The sequence below is a fragment of the Podarcis pityusensis genome (assembly GCF_964106645.2).
Source record: "Podarcis pityusensis genome assembly, chromosome: 9".
Taxonomy (NCBI): Eukaryota; Metazoa; Chordata; class Lepidosauria; order Squamata; family Lacertidae; genus Podarcis; species Podarcis pityusensis.
In genome coordinates, this window is record NC_138034.1 from 78,026,727 (window position 1) to 78,043,554 (window position 16,828).

General features: G+C 60.8%; 3 protein-coding genes across 3 annotated transcripts; 1 reads left to right on the forward strand and 2 right to left on the reverse strand.

Annotated features, from left to right (window-relative positions):
- Positions 1-1,768: 1,768 nt before the first annotated feature.
- LOC308485384 (BCL2/adenovirus E1B 19 kDa protein-interacting protein 3-like) lies at positions 1,769-6,381 on the reverse strand. Its single transcript, XM_081021244.1, has 6 exons — positions 5,091-6,381; positions 4,765-4,891; positions 3,394-3,445; positions 3,049-3,122; positions 2,792-2,932; positions 1,769-2,309 (listed from the first exon to the last, which is right to left on the reverse strand). The coding sequence occupies exons 1-6, from the start codon at positions 5,380-5,382 to the stop codon at positions 2,261-2,263; spliced, it is 735 nt and encodes a 244-aa protein (XP_080877370.1). The 5' UTR covers positions 5,383-6,381; the 3' UTR covers positions 1,769-2,260.
- Positions 6,382-7,485: 1,104 nt separating this feature from the next.
- On the reverse strand, positions 7,486-12,310 carry AUP1 (AUP1 lipid droplet regulating VLDL assembly factor). The gene is made up of 11 exons (XM_081020978.1): positions 12,190-12,310; positions 11,763-12,054; positions 10,229-10,416; positions 9,974-10,046; positions 9,712-9,785; positions 9,421-9,487; positions 9,117-9,225; positions 8,722-8,862; positions 8,219-8,364; positions 8,007-8,095; positions 7,486-7,851 (listed from the first exon to the last, which is right to left on the reverse strand). Exons 1-11 carry the CDS (start codon positions 12,249-12,251, stop codon positions 7,803-7,805), a joined length of 1,290 nt encoding a protein of 429 aa, XP_080877104.1. The 5' UTR covers positions 12,252-12,310; the 3' UTR covers positions 7,486-7,802.
- A 118-nt stretch (positions 12,311-12,428) lies between these two features.
- HTRA2 (HtrA serine peptidase 2) lies at positions 12,429-16,807 on the forward strand (the record flags this gene model as incomplete). The annotated part of the gene is made up of 8 exons (XM_081022213.1): positions 12,429-12,823; positions 13,282-13,486; positions 13,896-14,090; positions 14,319-14,351; positions 14,934-15,042; positions 15,246-15,315; positions 15,563-15,658; positions 15,839-16,807. The coding sequence occupies 8 exons, from the start codon at positions 12,429-12,431 to the stop codon at positions 16,002-16,004; spliced, it is 1,269 nt and encodes a 422-aa protein (XP_080878339.1). The 3' UTR covers positions 16,005-16,807.
- Positions 16,808-16,828: the final 21 nt, after the last annotated feature.

Below are 16,828 nucleotides of genomic sequence, written 5' to 3' on the forward strand. Positions count from 1 at the left end.
ATTTTGGCCACAACTGATGCAAAGTGTGTAAAATCAAAGACCCACATCACATGGGAATCTAACCAGCAGTTCTTAAAATTGTAGCTGGAGTGGGGAGATTCCTCCCCTTCTGTCTCATCTGCTAGAAAAAACGGGGGTGTCGTCACCCAGTGAAGTTGATTGGCCAGAGGATCAAGTCCTTCTGTGGGCCAGAGGCAAGTGCCTGGGTGAGGAGACACTTTCTGGTGGCCCCGAGGAACTAAAGGGGAGGGGGCAACCCCCTTGCCCTCATCTGCCATGGCCAGTCTTGATCGGGGAGGGTCCCTTTCTGCACCCGCAAGGCCCTCAGGGTGACCACGAACCTCCAATTTATTCCTTGCACAACAGAGTGAGGCTTCTGGAGCTCTTGGCTTGGCCTGGACTTGGCAGGGAACCAGGCCCACGTGGGCTCCTGACCTCTGGCTTGGCATCCCCGATGGGCCTTTCCCAGTCAGTGGCTGCAGCAGCAGCAGCAGCAGCAGCAAAGGAAGCTTGTGTCCTGCCTGCCCCCTTTGCCCCCCATGGAGGGATCCAGTGGGGAAGAGACTGAGCTGCTCGGCAGGGAGGCTGTCAGCCCCCGCGGTCCCAGAGGTGGAAGGTGCTGGGGGGCGCCCAGTAATCAGAGCACAGGAAGAGCCTGCTGGATGAGGCCAGTGGCCAGCCAATGGGAAGAAGTCCACAAGCAGGACCAAAGCTCAAGAGCCAAACTCTGATTCCTTGTGATTCCCAGCAACTGGTATTGAGAGACCTCTGTCTCTGATTCTGGAAGCAGGATACGGCCATTGTAGCTCGTGACCATTACTAGCCTTCTTTGCCACAACCTCGTTTAAAGCCATCCAAGTGGGCTTTTCCTCTTGTGGCAGTGAGTTCCACAGGTCTATCGAGGGGCTGTGTGAAGTCCGTTCTCCTGCCTGTTCCAAATCTCACTATGATTTCAGCTTCCATGGATGCATGTCCAGATAAGCAGCTCTAGTAGCAAGACCAAGGAAGGGAGGAGCTGCCAGTCAGAGTGGGCTATGCTGGGCGCACAGAGGCAAGTGGAACCTTCCCTTGGTTTTGCCTTGTGCAACAAGGTCAGGACTAGGAGACCTTGGCTTGCAGACCAGCATGGAGGCGCCAGGAGAAGGCCAAATGCTGGACTGCAGCACCCTCTGCTGGTGGCGAGGAGAAGTGTGGGCTCCATATGGAGTGTTAAAAGTTAAAGGATAAATACAGAACATCATGGAAGGGGGAAGTCAGTGAATAAATTCAGTGCTTTTTTCTATTAAAAAAATGTTGAGGGGTGCTCTCATTTTGACTCAAGAAAACCACAATTTTATAGTTCAAATCGCACCCCTGCGTCCCTCCAGAAAACAAACACTGGATAAATTAGATGTTAAAGTATGTAAACTTTTGAAAACTAAATAGACAAAAATAAGAGCAGTGTGGGGTCCAGCCAGGGACTGGAGAAAAGAGAGGTGCCCCCAGCCAGGCTGAGAGCAGCTGCTCCCCCCAGCAACATGGGGTGCTCCCCCCAGTGACGGAGGAGGCCTCAATCCAAGGCAGCCCACGCTTCTACAGGTACACAGGAGCCAACTCCGAGGGTCTGAGGTCCCTTTGGCTCCCCCAATAACATATTTGAGGGGGTTTCTTACCCCATGGCATTGCCAGGACATGGTGCCCCTCCACACCCAAAGCACAACTACTCTCCTCCGTACATTAAAAATAAACACCTGGTAGAGGTTTTTTTTAGGATTTTGAAAAACAGGATTTATTTTGAATGAAGCAACGGCATGTTCCAGTAGATCAGCTGCCATGCTTTGATGCAGATTGTCTTTCCGAAGCTCCTTGGATTGGCATGGTGGGGGGGGGGTGTAGCGCAACCTCCAGATGTGGACTTCCAGATGTGTCCAGGCTCTAACTCCCAGCTGCTAGCAGGACCCACAGGAGAGGAGGGGGAGGAAGGGAGCTGCTGCTGCCACCGCTGGAGTCCAGCAACCCAATCCCCTCTGCCCCACTGCAGCAGGGAAAGTGGAGAGGGGGCTTTGGGGCTAAGTCTTTATGAAGGCTGGGCTCCACAGCGGAGGCAAGGAAGGTTGTGTACACGGAAGTGGGTGGGTGAGGGTATCAGGTTTGATGCTGGGCTCTGCACCACTTCTCAGGTGGTCTTGGGCAAGAGGGGGCCGTGCAACAGTTCAGTGGGGAGCGTGGAGAAAGGGGAGCTGGGGTGGGGGGGGTGTCCCAGGAGGCCCCTCGCGGCTTCTCACAGGCTGCTTGCTGGGGAGGCAGCCAGACGCTTCCCGATGCAAATGCTGGAGAGAGGAGAGGAAGAGGGCAGTGAGTGAGGGGCTTGGTCAGGAGAGACAAGGCCAGCAGCCCCCTCTCTTGCTACGCTCCTCCAGGCAAGGGCACCCACAAGAGAAGGCTCTGAGCAGCAGAAGAACATGAGAAGAGGCTGCTGGATCAGGCCAGAGGAGACCCATCTAATCCAGCACCCACTTCTGCAGCAGCCAGCCAGGTGCCTGTGGGGAAGCAGTGCTCAGAGACTTCACCGCAGGTCTCAATATGTTTTGGAGGGGAGGGGGTAGGAGACAGACACTATAGGGGGCTGGCTGCACTGGGCAGAATTAAGGGTGTTTCCGTAAAGGGAGAGAAAAATCAACCCCCATCCCCATGTTTTGCCACGATCCCATTTCTCCTCAGCTGATGGGCCACTGCTGTGTGTGAGAGAGGAGTCCAGGCAAGAGGTTTGTGCCTGGTTCATTGCCTCCCCCCCCCCCCCACCCTGACTCACCCAAGGCCAAAGGCCAAGACGTGGCTGAGCAGCAGAGAGGGGATGACCAGAAGCAGCAGCTGGGGGTCCCGCAGCCCCCTCCTCCTGTGTAGAACTGGGCTGAGCAGGGGGGCACACGCAGGGGGCAGGCAGGCCAGCTCCCTGCAGAGAGACAGACAGACAGAGTCCAAAGTGGAGCAGGCAGTGGGGTGAGAGTCTGGGGGGGGGTTGCCTGAAGCCAGGACCCCCGGGGAAAGGCAGTGAAGAGCCATCCTTACTTTTGGTGCTCAGGGGGGCTGGGCCACGACCAGGGCAGGGTCCCCAGCTGGACAGACCCTTCAGCGTCTTCCCTCTGCAAAGAGAAAGTGCAGCATCCCATAATATTTTTTTAAGGGTGAAGGGGGACATGTCACCAGGGCAACCATCTGGGCATGTCTTGTGGGTGGGTGTGAACACACCTGTCTATGGAACTCGAGGTGCTTCATGGGTCAGTCACCACAATGATCCCTGAGATTAAACCTTTCAAGACCCCAGTTTGGTTGGCGCCTTCTCAATCTGAGGCTACAAGACCACAAGCCCATGGCCCAGGTGGGTCCTTTGCACACCTCAGCATTGACACTCACCTGCCCTGGGCTCAGGTCCTCCACACCAGGAGCCTTCAGTGCAAGGAAGGAGCTGGAAACACAAGAAATGGAATCTGCTGGTGAGAAATTGCTCTCGCTGTCTGTGTGTTTATGCACAAGAGAGATTTCGCTGCCATGCTGTTTGTGAGCATGCTCAGAAGCTGCTGATGCCCTCACTGGACCTAAATCTCTACCAGGCAAGAGCTGTCCACAGCCCGTGAGGATGCTCAGGTGAGCCCTTCAGAAGGCAGGAGCCTCCTGTCCTCCTGGGCAGGTGAAGAGGCTGGCCAATGGAGCCCTGCCTCAGACAGGAGAAGGGAGCTGAGTTGTCACCCCACAGAAGCAGCCCAAGTCATCCTTGCAGGGGCTTTTGTGTGTCATGACTGGTGGCCACTCCCAGGCCGGTCTTTCTGGGGGAGCAGCTGTAGAAACCAGAGCCCACACAGCAAAGGCTCCTCGTGACTAAACCCCAGGAAGAACTTTCTGAGCTGGCTGACAGTGGAACAGACTCTCTAGGGAGGCAGTGGAGTCTCCTTCCTTGGAGATTTTAAAGCAGAGGTTGGATGGCCCTCTGTCATGTTGTTGAGTTCCTGCATTTCAGGGGTTGGACTAGATGGGCCTTGGCGGTCCCTTCTAACTCTACAATTCTGTGATTCCATGATTCTTCCAGCTCTGGTACATTTATAATGGCAGGATGTGGGGTTCACATCCCCAGGTTCGTGTGGCAAAGTGGAGCCCAAAGAAAATCATCCAGACTTTCCAATTTCTCAGTGAGAAGTTCAGAAATACAAATCTCAAGAGAGGCGATTTGGTTCAAACTTTGACGTTTCAGAGCATCCCAAAAGGGAAGGGAACAGAACCGCGAGTACTGAGGGAACATCTGTGCAATAATTGGCATTAAAAGGAGCTGACCGGAATTTGCTTAGGAGCGCAGTTATGCCAACTCCAGTAAAAGCCTAAGGAGCCCCACATGCAGCCCCATAGCCTGGGTGGGGGGAGTCGAGTCAGGCTCACGGGAGGACTTTGGGAGCACTTGGAAGGAAGAGCTGGCCTCCCCCAGGCAGTGGGCCGCCCCCTGGGTACGCAGCCCTGAGCAGGGGTTAAGGAAGGGGCGAAGAGCCAGGGATGCCCAGTAGCGCCTGTCTGACTCCGAGGGGCTGATCTGCCGTCCCCTCACCCGAGACCCGGCAGTCCAAGCTTGGTCTCCCACCGCCCCCCGGTGTCGTTGCTTCCCGGCCCTTCGGAGCTAGCAGCCGCCGCCCGCTTGTCCACCGCAGAGCCTCCCTTTTGCCTGCTGCGCTCACGGCCAGTTGCAAGGAGTTCCGCCGACCCCGCTGCCCACGAAAGAGTCATCCGCCCACGGCCACCTACCCCTCGGCCCGCGGCGGCTCCACCTCCAGCTGCGCTTCCAGCAGGATCCGTTCCATGTCGCGGTGGGGGGCACAGGCCGGCGTGGGGGGCTCCTCCAGGTCAAGTGGGGGCACCTCCACCCAGGAGCCTAGGAAGCGGGCAGGCAGGCAGGCAGGAAGGGGCAGTTAGAGGGACCGAACTGGATCCCCCCACCGCCTGGGGGATGCTGCTGCAGCTGCTGGGGGGGGGAGTCCCAGAGCCCCTACCCCAGTCTGGCCCCGCAAGGGACTCGGCGCGGGAGCGCGCTTCTCCTCCCTCCCCCCGCCCGCCCGCCCAGGGCCACTCACTCTGCAGGGCGTCTTCCCGGGGCGCCTCCATCGCTCCGCTGCCTGGGGCTCCCTCCCGGTGCCAGGCAGGTGCCCGTCCCATTAGCCAGCCGGCCAGCTGGAGGCCACGTGACGCCCAGCCGGCTCCCTTCTGTAAACAGAAGCGCCGGGCACCCTCGCGCCTTAAAAGGGCGACGCCAGCCTGCTCCGGGGAGGGGTGGGGACCCCAACCGGCAAGGGACAGGGGAGGGGGCACCGCCCCATATGCCAATATCGGACGGGCTGCTGCCCCAGGAAGACGGAGCCGGCTCATTTCCAGCTGCTCCGAACCACTGGAGTCAAAGGCTAAGGAACGAAATTCTGTCTTTCGACAGGAAGAGCCGTTCTTCCTCGGAAGCAGCGGAGTCTCTCCCTCGTAGGAGGGATGCTTTTGCAGGGATGCCTGCAGTGCCGAGGGTTGGACTAGATGACCCTTGGGTGACTTCCATCTCTGCAATTCTAGGATCCTAAGGGGAAGGCTTTCTGAACATCACACCATCGAGTCAGAATCAGAATTCAAAATGACCGGAACAGATTGGAGAACTGGGCGCAAGCTAAGAAAATGAATTTCAAGAGGGACAAATGCTGGGACAAATGCACTTAGGCAGGAAGAACCAGATGCACAAATATAGGACGGGCAGCGCCGAATTTACGTATAAGCTAAACAAGCTCTAGCTTAGGGTCCCACTCTCTTGGGGCCCCCAAAGTTACCATATAGCATATACTGCATTCAACACAAAAAACAGCAACAATTTGTTGTTGACAACGGGCAGCTGGACACATAAAGGACCCCATTACCTTCAGGAGCTGAGGGCCTCATCAAACCTCAATCCGGCCCTGAGGACGGGGGACACCTGGCTCACTAGCAGGACATGTGAAAAGGATCTCGGGGTCTTGCTGGACCACAAGCTTCACGCGAGTCCACAGTGTGAGGCAGCAGCAAAAAATGGCGAATGCTATCCCAGGCCGCATCAAGAGAAGTCCTAGTCCTGCTCTGTTTCTTTCGGCCTCGCGCTGCCCGCTGGTATTTCAACGGGGCGCCGCCGAAGCCCCGGAAGGAGGGAGCCGGAGGAAGGCAACTCCGGGCCGCCTCCTGTCGCCCCTTTAAGAGTAGCCGGCTACGTGCTCCATGAATGAATGCGCGCCCGGGAGGGGCGCAGCCAGACATGCCGAGCTGCACGCATCTCCCGCCCGGGAGGAGGAGGCTGACCTGGGCCGACCCCGCGAGCCGAGCAGAAGGGAGTAGCTGCCCGCCCCCCGCCCAGCATCCTCCGGAGCGCGCCGCGCGCCCCCGTCTCCCGGGTAGACTTCCTCGCCCCTCTCCTCCTCGCAGCATCATCTGCCCACGACTGCGGGGCGGGGGAAAACCCCCCCCCAAGGGACATCTAGTCTAGCGCCCACCCACCCCCGTGCAGGAAGCGCTCATCGAAAGGATGCCCAGAATACAGGCAGCAAGGATACAGAGTTCCTCCTGCCACCCTCGTAGCCACTGGATTCTGGCAGGTGTGGGGAGCACCCCCCTTGCCCCCTCAGGGTCGCCTAAGACCTCCCCCTGGAACCCGGTTCCCTCCAGGAACTGCCACCCTCCCCAAGTGGTCAGGAAGGTTCCCTTTGTCTAAAGCACAGGCAGCCAATTGGACAGAGTGCCAACCACCCACTTTCAACTCCTATGTGATTTTCAAGGCTCAGGTTGCTTGTAATGGATCCCCCTCTCAAGGAAAACAGCATGCAGGTGGCTGGGCTTTCTTTTCTGGGGGGAGCAGAAGGGCTGGCCCCACAGCCCTCCTCAAGGATCCAAAGGCTTCCCCTTTGGGGCACCTGCTCTACATTCTGGCTGTGCCTGGATTTTGCGGCAAGGCTGCCGCCCCAAGGAGACCAAAGGAAAGAAGCAGCCATCCTGCTAAGGGAAGAGCAGCTATAAAAGGCCGCCAGGCATTGGAAGGGAGCCCATGGGTCATCGAGGCCACCCCTCACAATGCAAGAATCACCCCCAACACTACAATCACCCCTCCATCCCACTATCCAGCAGCCCCTCCACCGCACAAAGCTAAAGCAGACTCTCACCACACAGAAACAGAAACCAGAGACTCAAGATGGTGAGGACACAAAAACCAGCCACTCAAAAGCACTTGGGATGGAGCTTCGTGTAGCTCAGGCTGGGTCAGGACAGGAGGACCTGGCTGGAGGCAGGAGACAGCTCAGCCCACCAGCTGAGTGACTCGGGGCCCACCCCCTCCGGAGCCAGGGCACAGAGGGCAGAGCCAGAGGGAAGGCAGCCTGCCCCCCCCCCCCCGTCCTAGCAGCTTCTCCCTTTGCGGGGCTGCTGCTGCCTCTCAAGCAGAGTCAACAGCAGCGAAGGAAGGCGCGTCCGAGAGGATGAGAATTAGAGTAACGTTTATTTTGATAGTGAAAGCTTGCCCCCTCCCACCCGCACTCTGAGGCAGGCCGTCGGTGGCCCCGGTTGTGTGGCAGGGCGATGTGGAGTCCGGGCCTTGCAGTGGGCAGGGTGGGGGCTGGGAGCCTCCCTCTTGCCCTGCGGAAACGTCAGGCGGGATGGGCGCACACCACTCAGGGGCAGCCACGGACACACTGCCAACCCCACACGGGTCCAGCGGGGCGGCAGTGTCCACAGCAACCCTCCACAAAGATCCAGAGTTGATCAAGCCAGCAGTCCTCAAGAAAAACACCAGCTGGTCAGTGGCTCCCCTCCTTCGGCGTCATCCCATGCTTCTCCATGAATCTCCTGCGAAGGCAAGAGAAGCCTTTCATCAGCACACGGTGGCGCACAGCTGCTCAGCCAGAGAAAGCGCAGACGGGTGGGGGGGGTGTCAGAGAGAGACTGCTGGGGAGGGTCCATCCCTTGCTCCTTCTGCGACAGGGAAAGGGTCCCGGCCTCACCTCCTGGCGTAGTCGTACAGCAGCCGCTTCCGCTCCTGGAGGGAAATGTGCCTTGCCTCTGGGGACCGGGCAAAGAGCTTCATGGGGGCCTGCAGAGAGAGTGGGGGGGCAGAAGCTCAGCCTTGAGAAGCCCCAGCACCTCTTCAGCCCCCCCACATAGCCCCCCAGCGCCTGCTCCCTCCCTCCTCCTTGGGGTGGGGAGTGTTGGATACCGGGGTCAGGGGAGTAGAGGCGAGGTAGTGAGCGCCAGAGACGGACGGGGCAGCTGAGGAATCCTCTGCCTCCGCCTCGCTGGGGATGAAGGGAACCCGCCCCTCCAGCAGATTGGCAATGGTCGCATCCACACAGTTCGTCCGAGCTGGAAGAGAGAGAGAGCAGGAGGCCAGACTTAGAACTGAGCGCAGGCTGGGTGGTCCTCTCTCAGGGGCGCTTCAGTTGGGATGCCTGCGTTGCAGGGGGCTGGACTAGGGTCCCTGTGCAAGCCTTAGACAGATACACGTTACTCTGGTGCAAGACCTAACTTTTTATTAAAACTAAATGGAAATATATGACTAAGCCTCAAATATCTAACAGACCACCTCCTTCTAGTGTCATGATGAGAGATTCTGTGTTTCTAGTGGGGGGAAGCTGCCCTCCCCAACCCTCCTGGGTATGAGAATCCCCCCTCAAGCTCTTACCCAAATGCTTTCGCCTCGCCCCCCTCCATACCACGCACCTAGATCCTTGCGGATGACTGCCAGGGGCACGTGGGGCAGGACTTCTTTGACACGCTGGGCCATGCCACTCCAGCGGACATCCTCTGCAGAGGTGACACTGGGAAAAGCTCGGTCCTGGGTCCCCAAAGGCTGGCTTGGAGCTGAGAGAAAGGAAGGAAGGCAAGGGGAAAGGGGGCGGCTGAGGCACAGAGGCCTGGGGGGGGGGACACAGCCCCCATGGTGGCCTGGATCCTCCCTGCCAGCTACTGCTAAGCAGAGTGGGCAAGACCCTTGCCACCACCAGGAGAGAGCTGGGAGCAGGCAGAGCCCAGGCAGGAGTCACCCAGGGCTTGGAGCTCTGCCAGCAAGCAGACCTATGGCGGCAGGGGAGACGAACCGCTTCCACCCCACTCACCTGGGGGGCTGTAGGGGGCTGAGGGGCTGTGGCGCAATCGCTTCAGGTGCTCAGCTTTGTCAGCAGCAGTGAGTCGAGTCGACACCACACCCAGCTCCAGCGCCAGGAGCTGCAGGGAGGAGAGACGCAGGCCGGGGCTCAGCTGGGAAGCTCCCCAGTCCAGGCTCTGACACAGCCTGAGCAGGCAGAGGCAGCACCTCAGCACGGGCATCACGCCCCCCCCCCCACCGCTGAGGAACATGCAAGACCACAGCCATGCCAGTCAGTCTTTCATGCCACCCCCCCCCGAGGCCTCTGCTCCTACCTCCTGAACCCGCAGCGCAAACTCCTCACGGGTTTCTTCAACTAGTCTGCCGATGGGCGGAAGCCACCTGGGGAGGAAGGAAGGGAAAAGGGGAGGACAAGCCCCAGGCTACCCAGGTGACCTGCCTCCCCCTCCCCAAAACGAGGACCAAACTTCCCCCGTTGGCAAAGGCAGAGAGAGGGGCTCAAGGGCAGAGGCTTCCTTCCCTTCCGCTCTGAGAGCCTCTCCCCTCTCCTTCCGTCCAGGCCCCCCTCCTCCCCCATGCAAGGAAGTAGCAGAGACTGTTAGTACCTTACTTGATAAACAGTGAAGGGCACAAAGAACGTCCAGAGCAGCTCCGTCACCCAGGAGGCGTCAGCCACACTCTTGGGGGAGAGAGGAGAGAAAGAAAACAGTAAAAAGCCAAGAGGGGTGGGGGCTGCTGCAAGCGCAAGCCCTGGCCCTTGGGATGGGGGAGGAAGCACCCATCACAAACACCCATTGCTGGCGGGAGGTTCCTGTGGGTTCTGCTTAACAGCAGCAAATAGACAGCCCCCTGCCCCCCCCCACTCACCACAGCGACAAAAGGCCTCTGGACTTGCAGAGCCACTGGCTGGACGCTGTCCAAGATGGAGAACGGCCATGAGCTGGAGAGGGAAGGGTGCAGTCAGTGGGGCAACGAGCAGGAGACTCCCCCCACCCCGCTGTTTGCTGGCTTCCCCCTGAGGCACCTGGTCGGCCAAAATCAGAACCAGATTGTGGGCTGGATGGCCCTTGGCCTGATCCCGGGGGATCTTCTCGGGCGCCGGGCGCCAGAGGCTCTGCCCACCTGAAGCGCAGGAGACCCACGCGGCCGTTGGTGGTCGTCTCCTCGGGGAAGAGCAGCAGGGGCGGGTTGCTCCCCTGGGAGGAGTAGGCCTTCAGGGACTCCAGCAGCTCGGCTCGGCTCTCTGCACCCCCCACCTCCAGGAAGCCCCGGGACCAGCAGATGAAGCCGGAGGTGCCGTTCAGCACGGGCTGTTGGGAAGAGACTCCGTCAGGGCCTGCCTGGCTCTTCACTGGTGGGGACTGGGACCTGCAGCCCTGGGGAAGCCAGCCCCCAGGGACCACAAGGACATGAGCATTCAAGGGCATGCGCTGCCTTCTGCCCCAGAGGCAGGGGGAGCCATCAGGGCTGGAGCCCCCTCCTCTGCTGTGAATCTGTCTCATCCACTTTTAAAGCCATCCAAGTTGGTGGCCAGCACAAACTCCGGTGGGAGCTAAATCCATTGTTTCAATTATGTGCTGCATGAAACCGTATCCATTATTATCATTTATTATTTCTTAAAATTCCATTCTGCCCTACATCTGTAGCAGTTCACAACATAGAGTTACAATATAAAAATCACAAAGTACACAATAAAAACAAAAACAAAGACAACCCAATAATCCCCCATTCCACAACACATTTAAAAGGTCAATCAGCCCAAGACCCGGTTGAAGAGGAGCATTTTCACCTGGCGCCTAAAGGTGTATAATGAAGGTTCCAGCCAAACATCCCTAGAGAGAGCATTTCACAAATGGGGAGCCACCACAGAAAAGGCCTGTTCTTGTGTATATGAACACACGTACAATCACACATACACACAAAAGGCAATGATTATTACGTTAAGGTGAAATCCCAAAGGTGGACATTCAAGGCTGAGAGTTGGAAAAATTAGGACAAAGAAAATAAAGTTGCTCTTCATGCAGTGCATAGTTAAACTATGGAACTCTCTCCCGCAGGAGCCAGTGATGGCAGCCAGCTTGGATGGTTTATAAAGAGAATGGGAGAACTGCATTGTGCTAACCACAATGGCTCAGCTCTGCTTTCCCAGTCGGATGCAACAACACTTTTGGAGGCCAGAAACCAGAGGAGGGGTGAGGGCTCTTGTGCCGAAATCCTGCTGGGGCATCTGGTGGGCCCCCGGGGGGAGAACACGGGCCTGATCCAGCGGGTACTTCTTACCTTGCCAAAGGCTGCGCTAACAAGACCTGCATCTCTCTGAAGCAAGAGGAGAAATTGCGTGAGGCCCGGAGGCGGCCGAGCAAGCCAGACCGACGCCTCTGCACCGCCCGGAAGGCGCATTTCCTCAGGCAGAAGCGTGCGGGGGGGGGGGTCCTTTGCTCTGCCTCCGGCCCCTGGCAGGGGCTTCGCTGCCGCCCCCCCCAGGAGCAGCCTCTCCCCCCCCGCCCCCCCCAGGAGCAGCCTCTCCTCCTCCCCCCCCGCCCCCCCCAGGAGCAGCCTCTCCTCCTCCCCCCCCGCCCCCCCGAGGAGCAGCCTCTCCCCCCCTCCCCCCCAGGAGCAGCCTCTCCCCCTCCCCCCCGCCCCCCCCCCCGCTCACCGCGTTGCAGGAGGTGAGCAGGTTGAGGACGTTGTGGTCGAAGTGGGTGACGTGGTTGGCGATGAAGACGCGCGCGCGGAGGCTGCGCTGGCGGGGGTCGCCCTGGCGCACGAGCACGCCCAGCACCGAGCACATCACGCGCACGATGAAGCGGCGCGGGGCGCTGTCCGGGAGCGCGCAGCTGACCAGGAAGACGTGCAGCCCGACGAAGAGGCGCAGCAGCAGCAGCGCCAGCCCCACCGGCGCGTAGAGCAGCAGCGAGAGCAGCACGCGCGGGCCCTCGCCGGGGAGCCTGCGGGGAGAAGGAGGAGGAGGAGGAGGAGGGCCGAGGGGTGAGCGCGGAAGAGGGAGGCAGGGAAGGAGGGAGGGGGCCCCGGCCCCGCCGCCCCCCCGCCCCGCCCCGCCCCCGCCCCGGAGGCCCCCTCACCGGTGCGCGTCGAAGAGCCGGTCGGGCGCCACGGGGGCGGCGGCGGAGGCGGAGGCGTCCATGCTGCCTGCCCGGGTCCGGAGGCGCCGCTCAGCGGGAAGGGGCCTGACGGGCCGCCGCTGCCATCTTGGTCGCGCCCGCTCCGAGCGGAAGCGCGTCACCGCGCCCGCCCCGCCCCTTCCGCCGCCGCCCGCCCGGACTACGTTTCCCGGCGTGCCCCGCGAGGCGGCCCCAGCAGCATGGCGGCGGCCGGGTCTCGGGCGGCGGCGCGGCGCTGGGCGGCGGCGGCGGCGGGGCTGCGGAGCGGGGTGGTGGGCGCCTGGGCGGCGGGGCCGGGCGGCGGCCGGAGGCCTCCTCCTCCTCCTCCTCGGGGGGGGTGGCGCTGCTGGGCGGCGGCGGGGGCGCTGCTGGGGGGCTGGGCGCTGCTCCGGGGCCGGGGCGAGGGCCAGGGCGGGGCGCGGCGGGCCTCCCTCGGGCCGGGCCTCCCTCGGCTGCTGGCCGCCGTGCCCTCGCCGCCGCCCTCGCCGCCGCCCTCGCCCCCCCCGCCGGGCTCCCCCCGCGCCACCTACAACTTCATCGCCGACGTGGTGGAGCGGACGGCGCCGGCGCTGGTCTACATCGAGATCCTGGGCAGGTACTGGGCGCCGGGGCAGCCGGCGGGAAAGGCGCGGCAACGGGGGGCAAGGCGGGACGCTTCGGCTGCGTTGAGGTATAAGCCGCCTTTTCCCTGGGCTCCAGGCGGCTTACGGCTCCAATGGGCGCCGCTCAAAGCATCCGGGCGAGGAAGCAAGAGTTGAGAAGCCGTGCATTCAAAGCAGTGCATTTCCAAAAGTAGAGGGACAGCAAGCAGGCAGCCAGTCCGGCTTCTCTAGGGAAGGACTCCCAAGTGGTCTGGCAGCAGCCACCACTGAGAAGGCCCTGTCCTGCTTACGTTTTCCCATGGGGGCACCTGGTTGGCCACTGTGAGAACCGGAGGCTCCTCTAGGTGCCCATTGGCCTGATCCTGGCTCTGCTGGAGTCCTTGACGTGTGCCTGGCTGTGTGTCCCCCTCGCCTGGTTCCCATGTCCCTCTTTCCGTCCTCCCTCCCACAGGCACCCATTTTCCGGCCGGGAGGTGCCCATCTCCAACGGCTCCGGCTTCGTGGTGTCTGCGGATGGGCTGATAGTCACCAACGCCCACGTGGTGGCCAACCGGAAGCGGGTGCGGGTGCGCCTGGCCAGCGGGGAGCTCTATGACGCCGTCGTGAGGCAGGTGGACCAGGTGGCCGACATTGCCACCATCAAGATCAATGCCAAGGTGAGCGCACTGGGGCAGTGGGTGATTTGCAGCAGTGCCCCTTGGCTCTGTGAGCTGGGCAGGGAGGGGGCAGCGGTGGCATCATCCTAGACCCTGTTGGAAAGTTGAGATTGGTGGGCCAGAAGCCAAGAGCAGTTCCTGGTTTGGTGGGGGCATGGAGGGCAACCAGCCTCAGGCGGCCATCTAAGCTGCCCCACACCAACTCCTTCCCCCTCCCAAGCTGGGCTGACGCCAGTCTCCTGGTGATTTCCTGACCCCCAGAAGTGGGGCCATGCTTCTGCCCCTCACCCGTGGGAGAGGAGTCCAGACGAGGCCAGAAGGAGAGCTCAGCATGTGGGGGGGGGGGGGTTCTCCCATGCTGTGTCCTGGTACTGACACCTGTCTCTTTCCTCCTCCTCCTCCCCCCCAGCGCCCGCTGCCCACACTGCCCCTGGGCCGCTCCTCTGATGTGCGCCAGGGGGAGTTTGTGGTGGCCATGGGCAGCCCCTTTGCCCTGCAGAACACCATCACCTCGGGCATCGTCAGCTCTGCCCAGCGAGGGGGCCGGGAGCTGGGCTTGGCAGCTTCAGACATGGAGTACATCCAGACGGACGCAGCTATTGACGTAAGGCCCGCTGGGCATGAGAGCCAGGGGGGGGGCAGCGTGGTGGTGGGGCTTTTTGTTGGCCTGTCCCCTCAGTGGTGCAGGTGCTGCCTCTGCCATGTGGGGGGGGGCTGGGTGATTCCTGGGCCTCCCTCCTGTCCCTTGTGGCCAGGGTGGGGGTGCCCAGAGGCACCAGGGGCAGCTCTGGGTCACCCCAAGTGACTTCCTGTTCGGTTTTCTGCTCTGCAGTTTGGAAACTCCGGGGGACCCCTCCTCAACTTGGTAAGTCCCTCGTCCTCTGCATATTTCCTGGGAATGGGGGCTTCTGCTTGCACAGGGTGGGGATCTTTGCTTGTTGACTAGGTGGGGAACAGGCCCTTCATTTCCCAGGTGGCACAGGGGGCTTGGCTCCTAAGAGCCTGCTGCTGCTGGATCAGGCCGGGGGGGGGCATTTGGTCCCACATCCTGTTCTCACAGTGGCTGACCAGACGTCACCAAGGGATACCTGCAAGCAGGATCTGGGCCCAGGAGCAACTCTGTCCTCCTGCGGTTTCCAGCAAGTGGCATTCAGAAGCGGGGCTGTTTCGGGGGGGGGACCCCCCCCACAGCCTCCTCCTCCACGCAGTCTCATCCTCTGAAGCCATTTAGGCTGGCGGCCACCCCTGCTTCCTGTGGGAGGGAGTTCCACGGTTTAACAATGCATTGCATAAAGAGGGATTTCCTTCTATCAGTCCCAAATCGCCCAATGTTCATCTTGGTTGGATGGCTAGGAGTGTTAGGAGGGTTTGAGCAAAGCTTTTCTCCCCCGCCCCCCGAAAGCCAACCTGAAGTGACTGCCCTGGGGCTCCTCTCCCTGCCTCCTAGGACGGCGAGGTGATTGGGGTGAACACCATGAAGGTGACCCCTGGGATCTCCTTCGCCATCCCCTCTGACCGACTGAGAGCCTTCCTGGAGCAGGAGGAGAAGCGCAAGGGTGAGGATCTGCCCCCCCTCCATAGGTGCTGAGCCTGCCAGGGGAGAGAGGTGGGGTTGGCCTCTATGGTGAGGCTGCCTGAGCCCCTACAACCCAGGGATGTTCCTCCTGGCAGCCTTGAGTCTCTCTTAGGCTGGGTTGGCTTCAAGCATGGAGGAGTCTCCTTCCTCCCAGGGTCAATGACAGCCTCTCCCCCTCCCCAGACTCCTGGTTTGGCAGCACAGATGGCAAGAGGCGCTACATTGGGGTGATGATGCTGACCTTGACGCCCAGGTAGGTGCTCAGCGCCAGATCCTTCCAGGCCCAAGGGGGGCGGCAGCGCAGGTCTCCCCGCCTTGGGCCGGTTGCTCCAGAGTGGGCCCTGGTTCCCCCTAAGCTGCTGGGGCAGAGGGTCTTCTCTGCTGCCCCCAGGAAAGCAGTGCCCCACTTCCTTGGGTGTCTGCACAGAGCCTTCTCTCCCCCTCCTCCCCCCCCCCAGCCTGCTGGAATCCTAACCTTGTGGCTCCCTCTCCCACTCCAGTATCCTGTCTGAGTTGAAGATAAGGGATCCTGCCTTCCCCGATGTCTCCTACGGGGTCCTCATCCACAAGGTCATCATTGGCTCTCCGGCACATCAGTAAGTGCGACACTCACCTGCCCACCTGATGGGGGTTGGACTAGATGACCCCTGAGGTCCCTCCCCACCCTAGAATTCTAGGCTTTGGGTTCCCAGTTCCCCCTGGCTGGAGGGCAGAGCAAGGCGTATGGCCCCTGGCCTGTCTCTCTGCCCTCACCCCGTACTCTGCTCTCACCGCAGGGCAGGCCTCAAGGCGGGGGACGTGGTCATGGAGATCAATGGCCAGGCGTCCCGGCGGGCAGAGGACATCTACGAGGCGGTGCGGAGCCAGAAGACGCTCACGCTGCTGGTCCGGCGCGGCTACGAGGCGCTGCTGCTGAACATTGTCCCCGAAGTCACAGAGTAGGGGCGGGTGGGGGTTGTGGCCGCTGTGTTTGGGGTTCTGGGCAGGAAGACGGACTTTGCCTTGAGCCTGGAGAGGACTGATCCTGCCCTCTGTCCCCACAGAAGGAGGGGGGCCCAGCGGGTATCGGGTGGCAGTTCAGTGGGTCTCCGGGGGCTCTCTCTGATGTGGCAGGAAAGGCCCTTTGTGGGGGGCAGTGCTTTCCTTTTTCCCTTTCCCCATTGGCTATTGACCTGTCCAGGCCCACATTTTCTGGAGAGCAGGGGTCATCCTCCTTTGTCGCACTGCTGCTCAAATGGTCATTGAAGGCCAGGCCAGCTGCGGGCTCTGGTTTGCCCCTTGCCCAGCTGTTTTAAAAGGGGCCAAGAGGCCAAGCCATGGGGCAAGTGGCCATCCCTCTGGGGGGGAATTGGCAGCAAGGTGGTCCCTTTTGCTATCCCCCCCCCAACTCAGAATCATGTGGCACGAGCCGAGCAGGGCCCAATCTGCAGCCCCTTCTGCTCCCAACTGGTGCTGCAGTGAAGCAGGAATCCTTAAGGAGAGTCTCTTGCCACTGCAAGGCTGGGGGGGGGGGGGAGGGCTGAGGGGTCCGTCTGCAGTGGGTGCCATAAAGGGTGGGGTAAGTTAATGGAGGCTGGGAGGGCTGGTGGTTGTGCCATCCACAGGGTCCTTAAGGACTAGAAAGTTGTTTTTAAACCCTTCAGAGCTAGCCGCTGCTCAGCCTGACCTGACTTGCTGCAGAGCCAGGCGGGGACGGGCTTTGTGGCTCGGTCCTTTCTGCTCCAATAAAGGGTTCTGCCAAGGGGGCAGCATTCGTCTTTATTATG